Here is a 19,262-nt window from a genome sequence, read left to right as displayed (position 1 = left end):
AGCCAATGAGGTCGGTCGGGGCGGGGCCACGACTTTTAAAGGGCTCTGCAGGCGGGAAGAAGCTCCCTCTTTCTTCCCCTGTTCGCCGGAGCGAACAATTCTCCTTCGTTCAGCGTTGCATCCTCTCTTGGTTTGCCCCATCCGTTGCCTCCAAACCCCTTGTTCACTTTGCTTTAGTTTAATCCATGTGTCATGAGTCTTTATTCAGGGGAAGGAGGGCATATTGCCACACAACGTAGATGAAATTATTGTGGGGAGATCAGATTCTCTCATGTGTTGCAATAAATCTTTGTTGTTGTTTTTATTTGAAACTTTTATTTCACAGTTTACTTTTGCTTTTATTTTGCATTCTGTAATGAGGGGGGCACTATAATTTTTTCCCGGGTTTCAGCCCCTAAATGTCTTAATCTGGCCCTGGACATTAGAATGTGGAGAATTGCCCAAAGTCTCTGTTCATAAGACTCTGCTTCTGAAAGTGAAGCTTTGACTTTATATCTGTGGTTCCCAATGTGGGGCACATGCCCCATGGGGGGGGGCGATTTGGTTTTTAAGGGGGGCAATTCAAGAATGAGTTATTAACAGTGAATGGCCTTTTAGGCTTCCTCCACGTGAATAGGAGTTCACTTTTTGAATAATAAGAATTATATGTCACGGGGGAGGGGGTATCAGAATTTTAGAGATGCTTAGGCCAAAAAAAGTTTGGGAACCACTGCTTTATATACTTCCAGGATCAGGGCCTTGCTTGGAAGAGACCTAATAGAGGAAGCATTGGTTCCTTTCTTGCTGGTGCAACACTTATCCTCCCTAGTTCTGCAGGTTCTTAACTGGTGGAGTGTGGTGGAGTCTCCTTCTTTGGAGGTCTTTAAGCGGAGGCTTGACAGCCTTCTGTCAGGAATGCTTTGATGGTGTTTCCTGCTTGGCAGGGGGTTGGACTGGATGGCCCTTGTGGTCTCTTTCAACTCTATGATTCTATGACAATTCATTGGCTGCACCTGCTGTTGTGCCAAACCCCTTGAATCTAGTAGGTTTCCCTACTAGCCTAACAGCTCCCCTATCTGGGTTCCTCAGGCTCCTACGGGAGGAAGGGTAGGACAGCAGTGGAAGAAATAAATAATAATCTAGCTTGCAAACTGCAACATGGCTGTCTTACCAAGAGCAGAAGTAGCTGGCTGTTTCATAAATCACAGTTCTGAAGGGTCAAAACAGATGTTGAGATCATGCAGCCAGAAACTCCCAAATGAGTAATGGGCAGTAGATCAAACTAAGCCACCTTTCCCCAATGTGGTGCCCTCAAGCAGTTTTGGACTGTAACTTCCGTCAGCCACAGCCTAAAGATCCAACCCTGGCAATGGAAGAAGCAGTACAGATTCTCTGAACCGTATCCATTTGATCAATCAGCCTGATTCTACGTAGCCCTTGGGTTGGTTTGTGCTGTACATACAAAGAAGATCAGGATCTGCTGCATCAGGCCATTGGCCCATCTAGTCCAGCATCCTTTTCCCTCAGTGGCCAACAAGGTGCCTCTTATGGGAAGCCTGCAAGCAGGATGTTGGTGTTAACAGCAGCACTTTCCCCACTTGCGATTCCATGCAATGGGTTTCCAACATACCTGCCAAGTTGCTGTCAGAGAAATAAGGGACCCGGCCGGAAATAGCACACCGGAAGTAGCACTGCCGCCATTTTGGAACTGGGCGGAGCATGCTCAGAAGTGACTTTTGATGCTGCTTTGCCCAGTTCCAAAATGGCCGCCACGCCAGAAGTCGCACTGCAGCCATTTTGGAACTGGGCAGAGCAGCATCAAAAGTCGCTTCTGAGCATGCTCCGCCCAGTTCCAAAATGGCCACCGTGCCAGAATAAACCGGGGGAAAACAAAAAAATCCATTTTTTCAGCTAGGAACAGCTGGAAAAACGGGGATTTCCCGGGGAAACCGGGAGACTTGGCAGCTATGGTTTTCAAAGGTATATTGCCTTCAGTGTTGTGACTAGTAGTCATTTGTAGCCTTACCTTCATGCAAACATGATTTGGGTTGTCCTCACAGCACCCCATATATATACTGTATAAACCTTTCACATTCTGCCTTCTGCTTCATCCCAGGGAAGGAGGCAGCAAGATTCAATGAAAAGAAAATGGAAGCAATAGTTTTCTGGGGCACCAGGAAAACCATTCATATTGTCTTGAAGTTACTAGCCAAGCTTGCAAACATGTTCAGCAGCCAAGATGAGTTTAAAAGGCAGGGGACAGATTCAGATTATCTCATAAATTTGGGCCACCTCAGCTTCCTGCTGCAACTGGGGCCACTTTTGCCTCCAAAAAACAGGCCAAGGGAAGCTTAACTGGTCTCTCTGAGGCGAGAATATTACTCGCACAGAAATGGAAGCAACATGAAATACCCACAGTTGAAGAATGGCAGTGGAAACTCATGGAGTACGCAGAAATAGCAAAATTGACTAGAAAAATCAGAGAACAAGTTGACGAAGCATTCCAAAGAGACTGGATGAAATTTACAACATACATAGAAAAGAACTATACACAAATAAAGACACTCACGGGACTGAAATAGACTTCATAATGTTTATTAAAAATCATTCATTTTGGATTTAAGAATATCAAACAAACATATTACAACAATTGAAGGATGTACATTGATGAAATTTTGAATATTATTCCATACCGTGTTTCTCATATTATAAGACATGTCTTATATTTATTTTTTCCTCAAAAAAACACACTATGGCTTATTTTCAAGGGATGTCTTATTTTTTTCCTCCTCCTCCTCCTGCCGCGTCCGGCATTGCTGCTGCGCCTATCACTATGTCTTATTTTCGGGGTATGGCTTATATTCCTTGAATGCTTAAAAATCCTGCTATGGCTTATTTTATGGGTATGTCTTAAAATATGAGAAACAGGGTAGTATTAAGTACACATAGCATGTAAACATGACAAATGCGTAAATATAAAGAAAATGCAGAGAAACCAGAAGAAGGAGGGAGGGAAGGACAAATTCGTTTAAGAGTTAAAGTATTAAGGTTAAAAGAAATAAGGTATGTACTGTATTATGTATTTGGAAAATCTGTAAAACCAATAAAGGTCATTAAAAAAATACACTCAATGGAGTTTCAGACTTTCCCATTGCTACCTGGAGATATCAGGGAATGAACCTGGAACCTTTAGCACTCAAGGCACTTTCTCTGCTCCTGAGCTATGGTCCTCCATCCCTCATCAATATCCTAGAGGTTGAAGCTGGCAAGAGAGGAGTTGGGTGCCTGGGACAATCTCTTTCCATTCCATTCTAGGATCTTCTGTGTGCCTTCTCCCTCTCTCTCCCTCTGCTGCACCCTTCATGCTGCTCAGTAGGAAAGCAACAATCTAGCCCTGGCCCCTCCGGAATGGCCATCTGAATTATCGAGATGGTGAAAGGTTTATTATGCAAACATAATAAACGTAATAAGGGACGTGTTTATTATGCAAACAGCAACTGAGTTATGTGTCCTTTAAGACTACTAAATAGTTTTTAATTACTGCTATATCAGTAAATCCCATAAATATGCAAATGCAATTAGTTCACAAAATAGGCCCTAAATATCTTTATTCCTCTCCAACAAAGTTCTTTGAAGTTAATCGCCAGCTCCCTTTGTTCACTCCCTTGGCAGCGGAGCTGAAAATGATGGGAATTATGACAGATGTACACATTTTGGGGGGGAGAAGTGTATTTTCCCACCCACCCCTTCATCCAAATGCCACATCTGGACAGGGAGAGATGGGATGTGGACGAGGGGAAGAAGAGATGGATGAGGAAACACCCCCTCCCAGAGAACAACTTCATCATTTGGCCCACAGCAAAGTGCTTTGTGCTGTGCACAACAGACATATCACAACAAGTGGGTCTTGCAACAAGATGCAAATGCTCATAGTGTTCCCTTTCTAGATTCCAAACAGTTTAATTTCCTCTTCCCCTTGGTTTTCCATTCTCCCCCACCCCCCAAAAAGAAAGAACAGCCTGTTAGCATCCCATGCCCTCCAAGCATGCTCTGCTCACATTGACCCATTGTAAGCACACAGATGGTTGCAAACCCCACCCCACCCCCAACTAAAGTTTCTGCTCTACCTTTGGAAACCTTGAAATTCTCCTAAGCCTCCTGATAGCTCGTGTGTGTGTCTGTGTGTGTGTGTGTGTGTGTGTGTCCATTTGGCTACATAAGGAGCAACACTCAAAGACACTTGGGATCTTCTTCTTCTTCTTCTTCTTCTTCTTCTTCTTCTTCTTCTTCTTCTTCTTCTTCTTCTTCATCTTCTTCATCTTCTTCATCTTCTTCATCTTCTTCTTCTTTGGTGATCGTAGCCAAGTGAGATTGTCTTCCATGAACACAGCTTTAACAGTGAGTCTGTAAGTGACTGTGGAGGCCAATTCTGGATCCCCATGTCCTTCCACAGTGGGGACATTGGTTTCTTGGGGGGAGTTTATCATGATGAGGGTTTGCCAAGCGTGCCTTCCTCTTAACACTTTTCTCCCTTTCGTCCTGAGTTCAAGCGTCTTCAAAGCCCGTGGCACTTTTGGTAAAGGCTGTTCTCCAACTGGAGCACTCTCAGGCCAGTGATTCCCAGTTGTTGGTGTTTATACTACTTTATTATTATTATTATTTGCCTTGAGAGAATCTTTAAACCTCTTTTGTTGAGCACCAGCATTATTTTTTCCCAATTTTAAGTTCAGAATACAGTACAGTAGTTGCTTTGGAAGATGATAGTCATTCAAACAACATGACCAGTCCAACAAAGTTGATGTTGAAGGATAATTGCTTCAACACAGGTGATTTTTGCTTTTTCCATTAGATCGTCTGTCTTCCTAAGTGATGTTTAAAAATTTTCAGAGACACCATTGACGGAGTTTATAAATGGTCCACATTTCACAAGCATACAGTAAGGTTGGTAGTACAATAGCTTTGTGAACAAGCATTTTGGTTTCCCTGCAAATGTCCCAGTCCTCAGGCACTCTGCACTTCATTCGGGGAAAGCTACAGCAAAATGTCACCATACAGAATGCATTGGCTTCTGTTCAACATGCCAGTGGTTACATCCCATTCCACCACCACAGCTTTCCATCCTCTTCCCACAAACAAGTCAGCATTCTGTGCCCACTGAGCATGCTCAGACCTCATTAGGCTGTTTTGGGTGGGTGTGTTTGTGCACCAGTGTTCACTCCTGGCTACATTAAAATCTCAGGTTTCTCTATTGATTTCTACAGGCAGTATTCACTTGTGTTCCTGGGAATGTTCAAAAATAGCTTCTCAGGCAGGCTGAACCAAAGAATTACCTAACCAGAAAAGGAGAGAATTCTCTCTAACTTTTAAATCTCTGTGTGTATCTCTTCCTCCTTTTTTTCAAGATAGTCGACCCTTTCTTTTTTTGCTCCCCCCACCTAAGTCACCATTGCACGGGCACTAAGTAAACACATTTCTCATTAGGGGTTTTCTTTTTGGGGGGGGGGGGTTGTGACCTCTTAGAGGTTTCCCTCCTGAAACTTTGTTGTACAGGTGCATATAACACCGGTCCTGAAAGACCTACATTGGCTCCCAGTATGTTTCCGAGCACAATTCAAAGTGTTGGTGCTGATCTTTAAAGCCCTAAACAGCCTTGACCCAGTATACCTGAAGGAGCGTCTCCACCCCCATTGTTCAGCCCAGACACTGAGGTCCAGCTCCAAGGGCCTTCTGGCAGTTCCCTCACTGTGAGAAGTGAGGTTATAGGGAACCAGGCAGAGGGCCTTCTCGGTAGTGGTGCCCGCCCAGTGGAATGTCCTCCCATCAGAAGACAAGGAAATAAACAACTATCTGACTTTTAGAAGATATCTGAAGGCAGCCCTGTTTGGGGAAGTTTTTAATGTTTGATGTTTTCTCATTATTATTTTTTAGTATTCTGTTGGAAGCTGCCCAGAGTGGCTGGGGAAACCCAGCCCGATTGGCGGGGTATAAATAAGAAATTATTATTATTATTATTATTATTATTATTATTATTATTATTATTATTATTATATAAAGCTTGGGGTCCTCCTGAGTATGCTGGTGCCTTCTGCTTGTGGCGTGGGTAGCATCTGTGGCAGATGCTTGGGTGGGGAATATCAGTAGCTCCCTATTTGTTCCTCCTGAGTCCCCGGCTATACCTTTCTTTCAGAGAACAAAGCTATGAGTCATGCATCCCCAAAAATGAGCCTGCTGCCCTTACGTGGGATGGAGGAGGAGGACAGTGTCCTCCTGGCCAGTAGTGAAATAAGGTCCAACTGTCAACCCTGTTGGATTCTGTAAGTATAATGGGGCCACAGGTTCCATCTTGACCATGAGTAGGCAAACTAAGGCCCGGGGGCCGGATCCGGCCCAATCGCCTTCTCAATCCGGCCCACGGACGGTCCTGGAATCAGCGTGTTTTTACATGAGTAGAATGTCCCTTTTATTTAAAATGCATCTCTGGGTTATTTGTGGGGCATAGGAATTCGTTCCTTTTTTATTTTTATTTTCAAAATATAGTCCGCCGCCCCCACAAGGTCTGAGGGACAGTGGACTGGCCCCCTGCTGAAAAAGTTTGCCTTGGCCAGCTCTAATTAGAAGGAGCTTGTTTGCCGATTTAAACTGCAACCCTATGCCAAGCATACTTATGCTGGAGTAAGTCCCTTTGAACACTACAGTGGGACTTACACCTGCAAAGATGTGCCTAGGATTGTGCTATTAATTAGGTAAAATGGTCCTAGGGAGAGGTGTTCCCATGTATCCCCCTATAGAATTAAATCAGCCTCTCCCAGCATGGGACCTTCCAGATCAGGCATCAGCAACCTCCGGCCCATGGGACGGATCCGGCCCACGGAGGCTGTTTATCCAGCCCACGAGCCGCCCAGTCACCTGCGGCGCGGTAAATGGCGCCTGCGTAGATGCTGGAAGTTGCGTCTGCGCCTGTGCAGGCGCTGGAAATCGCTTTTGCGCAGGTGCGATTTCCAGCATCTGCGCAGCCGCAGAAGCAATTTCCGGCACTGCAGGCATGCGCAGAAGCGATTTCCAGCGCCCCGGACATGGGTAGTGTGGCGCTGGAAATCGCTTCTGTGCATGTCTGGCCCACAGGCCATGGGAATGCTCCGGCTAGTGGGGAAATCTCGCTAATACAAATGTCTCTGTAACACAGGCACTGGAGAAGGACATGCTCTACTGTTAAAGCTGGCTTAGACAAATGACGAATTAAGTTCATAACTAGGGTGTGTTGGTCAATTGGGGTTTTTAAAAAATGGAATTTCTACCACCATCACCACCCCTTTCACCACAAAACAGCCTCAACGTGGCATATAATAATAAGATACAATAATAAATAGAATTATAGAGAAAGATAGAAAAGAAAAGCAGTAAATAATAAGACAGCACATTAAACCAGCGGATAAAAGCCAATGGAAGGTCTGGGGCAGTGCTCTGCTTGAAGGGTTGCTTCACCCAAGTTCAGTTTAAAGGTAGCAGTCCCTAAGAAGGGAGAAGAGACCTTGCAGTTGCCCACTCGGAACAATGAGAAAACCAGGAGGACTCCACTGGAATCTGAAGGGTAAGAGTTGGCACATGGTGACGCTATCTGGGGAGAGAATTTTATAATGTGGAGGTCGCCAATAAGTACCCACCTTGCATTAAGAGGCGGTGACAGCTGGAAAAAGCCCTCTGTTGAACGAGGCAATGCATGGATAGAGAGACAAGGCAGTTTTAAAGGTCTAATCCAGCACTTTGGAAGCAAATTGGGAGCTAGTACAAAGCTGCCCCCAGGCATATGGAAAGGGTAAGTGCGTAGAAACCATTTAGTGGACCTGCCACATGTTTTAATATACAAAATATACTCCCGTCCTGTTCAGAATTAATTTGTTATCCTTAATGTTTTTGCAAAGCTACTGCTGCCATGCACATTTTGTATAGTCAGAGTGCCATCTGGGGGCCAAATTGGATTTTTCTGGTGTATCTGATTTGCTGTCTGATAAATGATGGGATGGTAACACAGCATTTTAGGTGTCATTTGTTGTGTGATTTTAATCGGAGGATTCATTATTTTGTTATTGAATCACTTCACTTGATAGGGGAACCCAGAGCAGGACCCCTGAAGTGGATCTCAAGATTCAGGTCAGTATATGTGGAAGAAGGTCGTGTCTTAAGATATCCTGATTCCACGCCATCTATGGTTAAAACCAGCATTTTAAAATTGGGCCACAAAAATGGGTTTGGAGACAGTGGGGCTTCCTTAAATTTGTAGGAGACATTTTCCCAAAATGGTGGTTGGCCCTTCTCTTGCAACCCCGATCACACTAACCATGGTGCTTACAAGCATACAATTTTTTATCAAAGTATATGTTTTGGGATGTTTCAATAACAGTCAATCTATTATTATAAAATAATATAATTACAATTAGGAAGTATGAGAGAGAGTCAGGGCTTGTAGATGGGGTCTCTTCTAGCCCTGCCTGGGGATGCTATGGTTTAAACATGAGACTTTCCGCATGCAAAGAACAAGAGCCACTATGTTGTGTAATGGGTAGAATGTCGGACCACGCAGGGCCGTCTCTAGGCCTGGGCTGGGCGACGCAATGCTCCAGGGCGCCTGGCCACCAGGGGCACTGCTGCGCCCGCCAGACAGCTGATGTCTGAGTCCTATGGCTCCGCCCCCACCTCCTCCCCTTCAGCCTGCGGGAATCCCCTCAGCCGCTGCCCGCCGAGCTGCTGTCGCCTGCAGGAGCGGCGGTGGCAGGAGTGGCTCCCGAGGGGCCTCCTCCACATCTGGTGCCCGCCGCCCCACCACCACCACTCCCAGGGCACAGGCAGCGGCATGGCAACCGCCTCCTGCTCCTCGGGCCGCTGGGAGCACAGCAAGAGAGCGCAGGCGGAGGCAGCAGTGGACCGGTCAGCCGGTTGGGGAACAAGCGGCACACTGCGGGACCCGGAATTCACCGCTCACGCTTGTTTCCTTCGGTGTGGATGGCGGCCGCTGGGCTACGCGGGTTACTGAGATCGATGGACATGATTTAACTTAGGCCCATTCATTTCGTTGGGTTTGCTCTGAGTAGCACTTTGTTGGAATTCAATTCTGCTCTTGGGCGAATAAAAAAGAGCTGTTGAGTGTGAGGCAACTGGAAGGTGTCCATGTGGCATTTGAAAAAAATGTCAACAGAAACCAGGATGGATAAAAATCAATGATTTAATTTTTTAAAAAAAAAATCAGATTTTTTAATTTTAAATCATTCTTTTATTTAAATAATATTTTTAAAATAAAATGCTTGGGGGGGATCTATCTAAAGATAGTTTTCTATTTCAGTTACATTATAGTCCAAGGGCTATTCAAGGATTTGTTTTAAGTTTTTTATGTGTGCTGAAACTCAGTTTTTTTTATATACAGTATATATAAAAAAATTAACCACATCAGTTAACAAACATGGATACATATGCTATAATGTTATGGTTTTAGTTAAAATGTTTTAATTGTTATTAAGGAAATGATTGTTTTTCTCCTTCCAATAAAGTACAGCAGAAAAGTTGTCCAAATATAAACAATAATTTCATAATTATTTATATATTTCTAATAGTATAACCAAATCAGTCATTTTTTTATATAACAGGAAAAACCACCCTGAATATGAAACCTTCATCTGGTTGTAAATATTAAGATTATACCAGCAAGAATGAGTCTTTCTGTAAAAAATTTTTTTTATTTAAATCAAGTCTTACTGACTGGTGATTTAAATCGTGATTTAAATCGATTTGAATCAAATCAAATCCATCCACCCTGACAGAAACCCATTCTGATGTGCATAAATATTTATTGAATGCAATGCATTAGAAGAACTAAAGGAAATATACTGTTTCTGAGAGCGAAATTTAAAACTTCCGCCTCACGTTTAGCGGGGGTGGGGTGCGGACTATTACCGGCCGCCTCGAGCGGAGGCGACTCGTCGTGGGGAGAGAATCGATAGGGAGGCGGAGCGACCCGCGCGGCGTTCGGCTCCCGCTCAGCCAAAAGGAACGGGAGGAGGCGCTAGGCAAAAAGCTCTCTCGTGGGCATGCGCGCCTCGCTCCGAGGGGGGGGGCGCGGCCGGTGGAGGCTCGAACCCGACACGCCCCCTCGCGCGAGCACCTCTCTTCAGAAATATGAGACCCGGCCGGATTTGTTTTTCGTTTGGGTAAGGGGTGGTGTGCGCCGCCCTCTGCCGCGCGCTGATAGGTTGGCGGCGTGGGCGGGGCTTGCCGTGGGCGGCGGTTGCGGGGAGCGTGGAGCGTGGAGAGCTCGGGTCGCCTCTGTGGTGGCTGAGGAGGAGGCGGCGGCGGGCGCGATGACGGCCGAGCTGCAGCAGGCCCAGGAGGGGGGCGCGGCTGCTGTCGAGAGCCAAGGACGGGTGAGGGATTGGGAACCTGTCGGGGGGGGGGGCGGTTCGTGAGAGAGGGAGAGATCCGAGTTGGTTCGCCTACCTTGGTCTGCCACCCGCGAGGGTATACTGGAGAGAGGAAAAAAACTCGCGCCTCCTTTCCTTTTCACTTCTTTGCCTTCTCCCTTCTATCCTACCCCCCCCCCCGCCAAAAAAAACAAAAACCAACCACCCCGGGTCTTAGTCTGTATATAATCAGACATAGCCGTTAATATTAGCAATATTCATTAGTACATTATTATTGCGATTATTATTTATTGCTGTTATACCCATCGCTGGTAACCTATCTATATAACTTTTTCCTGTAAACACAAAAAAGTCTGCTGGTTCAATATTGCATGTAAAAGTGTGCTTTGAGCGCCCTAAATAGAGTGCCCTAGAATGATACTTGATGGATGAAGCTGTAAGTGGCAGAAGAAGAGGAGGGCCTTCCTGGGTTTACACGACTTTTTTCTTTGTGCGTCTTCTGTTTCCCTAAACGGGAAACTCTGAAAGTGGGGTCGTATCATTAGCAGACAAACAAAGAGGGAGGAAGGAATTTCAGGTGCTAGGAATCAGTTTATTGTGAGATGAGGTGGGTTTTTTTGCCTTCCTTGCTGACACTTTTTAAAAGTAACAGCTCTTCTCCAGTGCTATTTTTCTAGAAAAAGAAATGCTGGAACTCACCCTTGTTCTCTTATAATGGCAGTGGCACTCACCTGAGAGGTGTTTGAACTGAGTTCTGGTGCTTTCCAGTGGGGAGGGGGGAAAGCCCTGCTCTTCTCTAAACTACTTAAAGTATCTTAATACTTGCTTGCTGTTTTTTTCTTTCACACCCCTCAGAGATGTATGTCTTCATGGTGTATCTGCTAGTTTTGTACACACTTTTCTTTTGCCAGCTGGGTTTTGCGTTTCTCAGGCACCTTTGACATTTATAGATGTGGACCTCCTCCTCCCTTGCTGCTCCTCAGAATCCCCTTTCAGCATTCCTGCATCACTGTGGGTAGGGGGATAATTAAAATTTATGGCTGCTTTAAATGGATTCTAGATGTATGATTTTAAGGTGGTGGTCTTACATTGCTCTAGATCTCTCTGAGGACCTTTGGCCCAATGAAAATAGTAAAGACAAAGAATTTGCTTGGTTATTATTGGAAAGTTCAGCTGAGCAAGCAGTAGACATGCGCTCACTCTGATATGTAGGAATATTGCAGATCTGTTGGTTCTGCCTTGTGGATTTCAGTGGCAAAAATTCAGCTAAGCAAGATCCACTTTGCACACTGAACTGTGCTGCTGCTAGTGAAGCTGTTTGAAAAGGTAGCTGTGACTTTATCTGTACATAGGTAGCAAACTCTGTGGCTGGATTGCTGCTTGTGGTGGTGATGCCCTGGTAATACAACCATCCCTTAAATTTGTGGCGCATATGACGTTTTTTGCTCCTGTTAAAAGAGTGTCTTTGTTTCATTTACGTCAAGATAAGATGTCTGTACGCTTAGTGGAAAAAGTGGCTGCTACGCTGCTAAGTGGGGCAGCCCAATTGGACTATGGGGTCACCGGTCCTGAATGTGCTACAATGATTGGCAATGACCTACCAGGCCAAATTCAAAGTATTAGTCCTTGCCTATGAAGCCTATCCACCATGTCCGACCCTAAAATTGGCAGGTGAGACCTTATTGGTGGTGGTGCCACTCAGGGCTGCCTGGTTGTTGACCTTTGACAGGGTCTTTTCAGTGTCAGTTCACCATTTTTGGAATGTCACCCCTAATGAGACACTTCTCTCTTATCTTTGGCTTTCAGGAGAAATTTTAAAACATTCCTGTTTATTCGGGAATGAATATTTATTCAGATGTCTGAAATACACTGTTCTTCGCCATCCCAAGATCGTTGGAAGGAACTGTTTTTAGATTGCTTTTTAATGTTTTATCATTGTTGTGTCTGGTGCCCTGGGCTGCTTCAGGAGACAGGCATGATATCAATCAAATGAATAAAATAAATAGATAAAACATAAAGATGATGAATAGGATTTGTTTTTGGCCTGGCAGCCCATTTTGTGGTACCAAATGAAGCTTGTGAATCTGATAACTATAAATATTTTTATTTATTTATTTGAACTTAAGATGTTTCCTAGTCACCTCAATGGATCTAAGTTTCCTTAAAGAAAGAAAGAAAGAAAGAAAGAAAAATATTACAGATTTTTAAAATATTAATGAAGTCATATTTGTGTCTGGCTTTCACTGTACTAAACAGAAGCACGTGGTTTTCACTAATAACTATTAACAACTACCAATTATGTGGTTTGACCAACCAGTGGTAGGTCAACTTTGTCACTGAACTTAAAATAAAACTTACTAAACCTCTGGGTAATGAAATTCCTTTCACTGTTGCTTGTTATGGTGAGTATTAATCATAGTCTAATACTAATTTTAATGATCGGTCATGATGATGTCAAATTATTTTCTGAGGAGAAGACAGGTTTTTGGCAGGCTTGTAGCATCTTCACAGAATGATGATGTTCCCAGTATTACAAAAATGACTTGCTGTGTGCCATTGGATGTTGACCAGTTGTGTGTGATGCTCAGTGAATGATATTCCTGTGATTAGTATTTTATTGAGCTAGATGCTTCTTTAGTGCTGATTTTAGTGTTCTATTTGATTTTGGGGGGGAAATGTCGTGGTGAGGATTTCAGCCCTTAAAGGCAGCCTATAAATATTTCAATTTGTTTTTTAAAAAGAAACCAGTTCCTGACAAATAATTTAACAGGGTGCCTTAGGGACATAAATTGATCTAAATAGGTTGGAACTTGAATGATGTCTTTGCATCTGGAGTATACTCTTTTGGAGGGAGAGGGGTTGCGTGAACATAGTGAGAGTGGGATAATTATGTATAATGTAATGATTCCTAAACTGTATTTTATTTTTCTTCTGGGACTCTGGATGTGAGATTCATAATTGCCAGTATCTGAGTAAGGGGGTTCCTTACCTGTCAGTTTGTCTTTACCTGTTTTCCTTGCTGTTTAAAAATGTTGCTTGGATAGCTATCCTTTCTGAATGCTAGCCAAACTTTTCTGAAAATCAGCTATTTGATCTCCGTTATTTGGGCCTAGCTTGGTTTGTTGATAGGTGAATTTGCATGCCTTTTTCATATTTTGATAAAAAGGACTGGATACCTTTTTAGACCTTGGGAATTAATGAGACCTGTTTCCTGACCCTCCCCCCCATTACCTGAATGGAAATGTATCAGCGTGAAATATTAAATTTGAGGTAAAATTTGGAGTAATTTGATCCTAGATGTTGCTATGCAACTACTCCTTAATCAGCTAGCCTACTTCATAGAACCTCTAGAGTGGAGAAAAGCTGTGTTGTTGTTGTTGTTTAGTTGTTTAGTCGTGTCCGCCTCTTCGTGACCCCATGGATCAGGACACACCAGGCACTCCTGTCTTCCACTGCCACAGTTTGGTCAGACTCATGTTGGTGGCTTCGAGAACACTGTCCAACCATCTCGTCCTCTGTTGCCCCCTTCTCCTTGTGCCCTCAATCTTTCCCAACATCAAGGTCTTTTCCAGGGAGTCTTCTCTTCTCATGAGGTGGCCAAAGTATTGGAGCCTCAGCTTCAGGATCTGTCCTTCCAGTGAGCACTCAGGGCTGATTTCCTTCAGAATGAATAGGTTTGACCTTCTTGCAGTCCATGGGACTCTCAAGACAGAGTCTCCTCCAGCACCATAATTCGAAAGCATCAATTATTCGGCCATCAGCTCTCACTTCCATACATCACGACTGGGAAACCAAAGCTTTAACTATACGGACCGTTGTCAGCAAGGTGATGTCTCTGCATTTTAAGAGAGAAAAGCTAGATCATGCTAACTCCACCAGCCAACTGGTTACAGGGCAGTTTGGAGAGGGTCTAGTGTGCTGTATATCTTTGGCACTTTGTTGTAAGTGAGAAATGACAAACCTAAATGGCATGTGCAGCCGGCTTAAAATAGCTCCTCATCAAACCCCTGCAAATTCCTGGACTGCTTACATCTGATAGCATATGCTGCTGCTTTTTGGTGGAATAAATATGTAGACTGCTGGTCCCTCACCCTGGTAAAAGGATATTTAAACTGGTATTGCTTTGACCTGGCTATAATTCCTCCTTTAAAGGGCACATGCTCCTTTCTAATAAGGAGCTACCGGTAGCTTTCACTGAGGCATGAAATGGAACATGTTGCATTTAAAAGTATTGATGCCTAGTGGTATTTAGAGAATATGTAAGCTTTTGAGTTGGACAGAATGCTGAATGGTATGTCTAGGTGATCAAATGTCTGCATCTAGAAAGGTCCAGAAAGGTACATTGACCTGTGGAGGCAACCACTGAACTTTCCTTTTTTTGTGCTTCACGCACAGAGCCATTGGTCAGCCCTCCTTCCTTGTATGCAGAAGAAACAAACCATACTTTCTGGCTTAGCTGCATGTCCAGCGTAGGGCTTGATGTGTTTTTCTCAAACTGCAGTTGATAAGCCAATATCAAACCCTGGCTACAGTTCATGGTTTTTAGGAGCAAAAATAACCCATGGTCACTGGTTTGGGATGTAAATCTTGAGCTAGGGATTGTAATTTCTTTCTTCACAGTGCAAGCTTAGGCAAATGCATGGTTATTGAATCATTCGCTCTAGCTCATGTGTGAACTGTGCTGATGTACCCAGCCTGGTACGCACTCTCCAGATGTTGATAGACTCCAACTTCCATCAGCCCAGCCTGTATGGCAGTGGTGAAGGCTGATGGGAGCTGTAGTTCGGCAACATCCAGAGGGCACTGGATTGGAGAAGGCTGGTCTACTACAATGTTGATATTGCCTCTCTGTAAGTATTCTATTGTTATTCCCTTGTTGACATGTACTTTCTTTGTCCCATGTGACTGTAGAATGGCAATGTGCTCATCAACCAGCTCAGAGAGATCACAGGCATTCAGGATCCTTCGTTCCTCCACACAGCCCTGAAGGTAAGTATTCTTCTGCCATTTTGGTGGCACTGGTTGTTGCACCATGAATGTCAGAATGCTCACCAAGCACCTTTCCTCTGCCTCCTCCTTCACTGTTGCGTCCTAATCACCCTCCCCTTAATCTCTGCTGCCTGTGTTCTAGCTGTGTTCTTGGCACTCTTTGTGTTGACCCTGTAGAGCCAGCAGAGGCAGCCATGTTTCCCCAAAGGGATTGCTTCAAGCCAGGAAAAACAACAGTATAAAGACAGCTGTCCATGCTGCCACTCCTGACCTTAAAAAGCACCATCTTAAACATGTCACATTTGCTTCAACTTAGAATAAGAAGGATGTGCAGAGATACAGTGGTCCCTTGACTTACGAATTACTCGCATCCGTAGTTTTTGACTTACGAACGGGACAAATGGTCGCAGGCTTACAATTTTTTCTACATCCTAACAGAAACTGTTGGCAGTTTTAAATGTGGTTTCCTCGACTTACGGATTTTTCCGAATATTTTTTTCCCTATAGGAAACCACTTTTCGACTTGCGAACTTTTTGACCTACGAATTCGGAACGGATTAAGTTTGTAAGTCGAGGGACCACTGTAGCTTTTTAGTGGGCATTATCTTGCACTTGTATTGCACTTCCAGAGAGGATCACCACCATTGCCTGAGCCTTTCCTAGCTCAGGATATAATAGGACCCTTTTAGGAGCATGTACAAAATGTGGTTCCTGTTTGAATTTTCATTTTTATTGCCCTTCTTTAAAGCTGGACCCCACATCTCTTTAGAATAGTGAAGGACAGGGCAGGGTGGGAATTGTGCTGCACTTTAAATCTTAATTTTTCCAGTGAGTGTCCTGCATAAGCAATTGTTGACCTGAAATGCTTCGTCCTGTACATATTTTCTTCTCGTGTTGCACAAATGCTTTGTCCTTTGTCCTTAGGCTGCTGATGGAAACTTAATTCAAGCTGTTAGTTTCCTCACAGAACACCACGCTAAAGAGTCAGGGCAAGAAGCCATTGCTGCAGAACCATCTGACTGTGAAGGAAGTGCAGTGGGCAAAAATGAGGCAACCAGTAGGTGACTTCTTGCCTTTGCCTGAAATATTCTTTCCACCGTTGGATGCATTTTTGGGGAATGCTCTATATAGGTTGTGAAAACTTGAGCCATAGGCTCAGTCCCATTAATAAGGAGACTCTTTGCTGGGACTATTTAAGACAAGTATGGACCCATTAGGGGACCCATTAATGGACCCATTAACAGTTGGATTAGATGAAGAGGCTTGATCATTCCATTTTCATTGTTATGATGATGGGCTGAAGGGGCAATAGATTGAAATGGAAACATTGTGATGAGATAGCAATAGGAACAGTGTTTTTGTAATTACATGCTTACATGGATGAGAGCACATTAATTCTGTTAGATGGGAAATGAGTTTACATGTGGCTGGCTGCAAGCCAGGCCCTCATCTAGAACTCAAGAAACTTGAGTTGCAAACAGTCCTCCAGTCAAAATCTGGATTAAACCGTTTTGACCACCTGTGGGATGTGTGTCCTCATCATTGGAGTGAGTTTGAAAACCATTGTGCAAGTGGCTGTCTTAACATGATGGTCCAAGTTTAATTGTCCATATTATTATTATTATTATTATTATTATTATTATTATTATTATTATTTTATTTATACCCCGCCACTGGGCTTCCCCCGCCACTCTGGGCAGCTTCCAACAAATACCAAAATACATTGAAATATCACAGATTAAAAACTTCCCTAAAAAGCCTCTGTGTTTGGGTGGTGTTTGGAGTTTGTCTTTGTCAGTGCTTTTGGAAAGCATCAGATGGGGAAGTTTGAAAATGCCTATGCAGTGTTTTGCTTTTAAACTGTTGCTTCCCTATTTGAAAACCAGTAAAATACTGTGTCTTGGACTGGCTTTGTGGGGGGCACCTTCACTCTACTTAAATAGTGATAGCCACTTTGGTTTCCAGGTCCAGTTGAAGCAACAGAAGATGATGAAGCTAATCTGCAGGAAGCTGTTTCTTCTGGAGCCCTTGATTTTCCAAGTGTTCAAGTTGTAGAAAAAGATCCAAATGCAACAGTGAATGTGTATGCTGTGCTCTGCCTTTTTCTTTTCTTCATGCATGTTGTTATCAAATTCCTATCCTGCCCTTTCTTCTAAGGATCCATGGGCAGCAAACAACCAAACAGTAAAACAATACACCAGTCAGCACAGGAAAGGGCAGCAGATACCCGTGTCATTGCTATATTCACTCCCTAAGTATCTGTGAAGCATCTTGGACTATATTTTATTCACACTGTGGAAGAATGGTCTTTATTGCCACTGTTTACCCATGTTCTGTTCGGGTCAGCAAGATGTTCTCCTCTTGTATATCTCCCACATGGTCTGGTCCTCCACCTACCCCATTCCAATGTTATCCCAGATAATGTAATCTGACCCCTACAGAATATGATCAAAAGTCAGTCCACAAAGGTGTGCCCTGCCACAACAAATCTACAGCTGACCAAAACAGCCTATGCTGTTAATTGGGGGTGGGTTAAATATAGCTACTCTTCAGTTTTGCAGTTTCCAACCAGAAACATGGGAAGTTTTGTGTGAACACAACCCTAATACAATGTAATTTTTGTCGTTGACTTGTTGATTTGTTGTTCCCTGACAGAGTTTATGAACCAAGTGTGGCTGAAAGCAACAATCGGTCCAAACGGAAACGGTGTGATGTCTGGGGAGAGACTGCTGCCCAGAGTGAGTGGAGGAGAGCAGGCGACTGGCCAGTAGGGATGAAAAACATTGGAAATACTTGCTGGTTCAGTGCGGTAATACAGGTAAGATGGTGCCTCTAGTTCTTGAGTGCCATCTGCCAGGGCAAAATGGAGAACTTGTGGCCCTCTAGATGTTGCTGGACTCTGAGATTACTTGGGCCATTGGGTACATTTCAAATTGTGATTGAGTGTTGTAGGCACTAGTCACAAACTGGCTGCCATGGGGGCATTGCATAACACAACTTGACTGCCCTGGAGGGGGTGGTGATGGTATAGTATAGCATAGCATACAATTAGAGTGAGTACAGTCATTATTGCTCCATTCCCCTGCCCCAAGACTACCTCATGTTTCCTGTAGGGAGCCAGCCATTTCCTGCTGGTCAAATGGTGGAGTTAAAGGCCCAAGAACCCTTGTACATTCTTTCCCTGATCCATAAAATTGGATGCTGCTTTTATGCTTTATATTATTTATACACTGCTTAGGGTTGTTGTTTTTTAAGTTGCTTTGAAGTACTTTTAAATAAACCATCCTTGACCATTGGCCATGCTTGCTGGGGCTGATAGAAGTTCCATCCCTGTGCTAGGGCATCTGATACTTGGTGTTAATTTAAGGTTGGTTGTGGTCAGACATATTATTCCATTGCATTCAGCATTCTCTTTAATACTTATGTCTTGGTGTGATGTGTGCAAAACAGGTAAGCATTATTACGACTTCCACTTGCAATTTACCAGTTGGTGTTTGAATTCTAGGTGCCACGTATATGGCACATCAAGAAAAGCCAGAGATCAGGATTCTGCCAGAGAGTTGTCTTATAATGGGGGTGGGGTGGGGTGCAGACGGTACTGCACCCTCATTCTAACGGATCCGTGGTAGTTTGGCAGCACTTTTTTATATAAGAGTTGGGGTGTGGGTGGGTGTGAGAGAGAGACCCTGGCCTTCTCATGAGAGAAGATGGTGTCAAGCTCTCTCTAATGCCTATTTGCCATGGGGTCCAATAATAATAATAATAATAATAATAATAATAATAATAATAATAAATATATTTATTATTTATACCCCACCCACCTGGCTGCGTTTCCCCAGCCACTCTGGGCTGATCCCAACAGAATTAAATAAGCACCATAAAACATCG

The 19,262-nt window shown here is 43.9% G+C and overlaps 2 protein-coding genes across 5 annotated transcripts in view; one reads left to right on the top strand and one right to left on the bottom strand.

The window, feature by feature from the left end:
- HTR3B (5-hydroxytryptamine receptor 3B) overlaps nucleotides 1-9,020 on the bottom strand; it is a 36,311-nt gene extending 27,291 nt beyond the window's left edge. Inside the window, exon 1 of the mRNA XM_035140019.1 lies at nucleotides 8,957-9,020. Within this exon, the coding sequence (XP_034995910.1) occupies nucleotides 8,957-9,020 (64 nt within the window). The remainder of the gene's footprint in view (nucleotides 1-8,956) is intronic.
- Nucleotides 9,021-10,295: 1,275 nt separating this feature from the next.
- Nucleotides 10,296-19,262, top strand: part of LOC118096862 (ubiquitin carboxyl-terminal hydrolase 28) — a 34,066-nt gene continuing 25,099 nt past the window's right edge. Inside the window, exons 1-5 of one of the 4 annotated variants that reach the window (XM_035139170.1) lie at nucleotides 10,296-10,388; nucleotides 15,297-15,374; nucleotides 16,299-16,431; nucleotides 17,340-17,457; nucleotides 18,030-18,192. In XM_035139170.1, coding sequence (XP_034995061.1) covers nucleotides 10,326-10,388; nucleotides 15,297-15,374; nucleotides 16,299-16,431; nucleotides 17,340-17,457; nucleotides 18,030-18,192 — 555 coding nt within the window. In that variant the 5' untranslated portion in view covers nucleotides 10,296-10,325. Of the gene's footprint in view, nucleotides 10,389-10,425; nucleotides 14,212-15,296; nucleotides 15,375-16,298; nucleotides 16,432-17,339; nucleotides 17,458-18,029; nucleotides 18,193-19,262 lie in introns of those variants that run through there. The other 3 variants (XM_060268549.1, XM_060268548.1, XM_060268550.1) reach the window with 3 other exon arrangements.

Source organism: Zootoca vivipara, chromosome 15 (genome assembly GCF_963506605.1).
Source record: "Zootoca vivipara chromosome 15, rZooViv1.1, whole genome shotgun sequence".
Taxonomy (NCBI): domain Eukaryota; kingdom Metazoa; phylum Chordata; class Lepidosauria; order Squamata; family Lacertidae; genus Zootoca; species Zootoca vivipara.
This window is presented reverse-complemented; position numbering and strand designations above follow the sequence as displayed.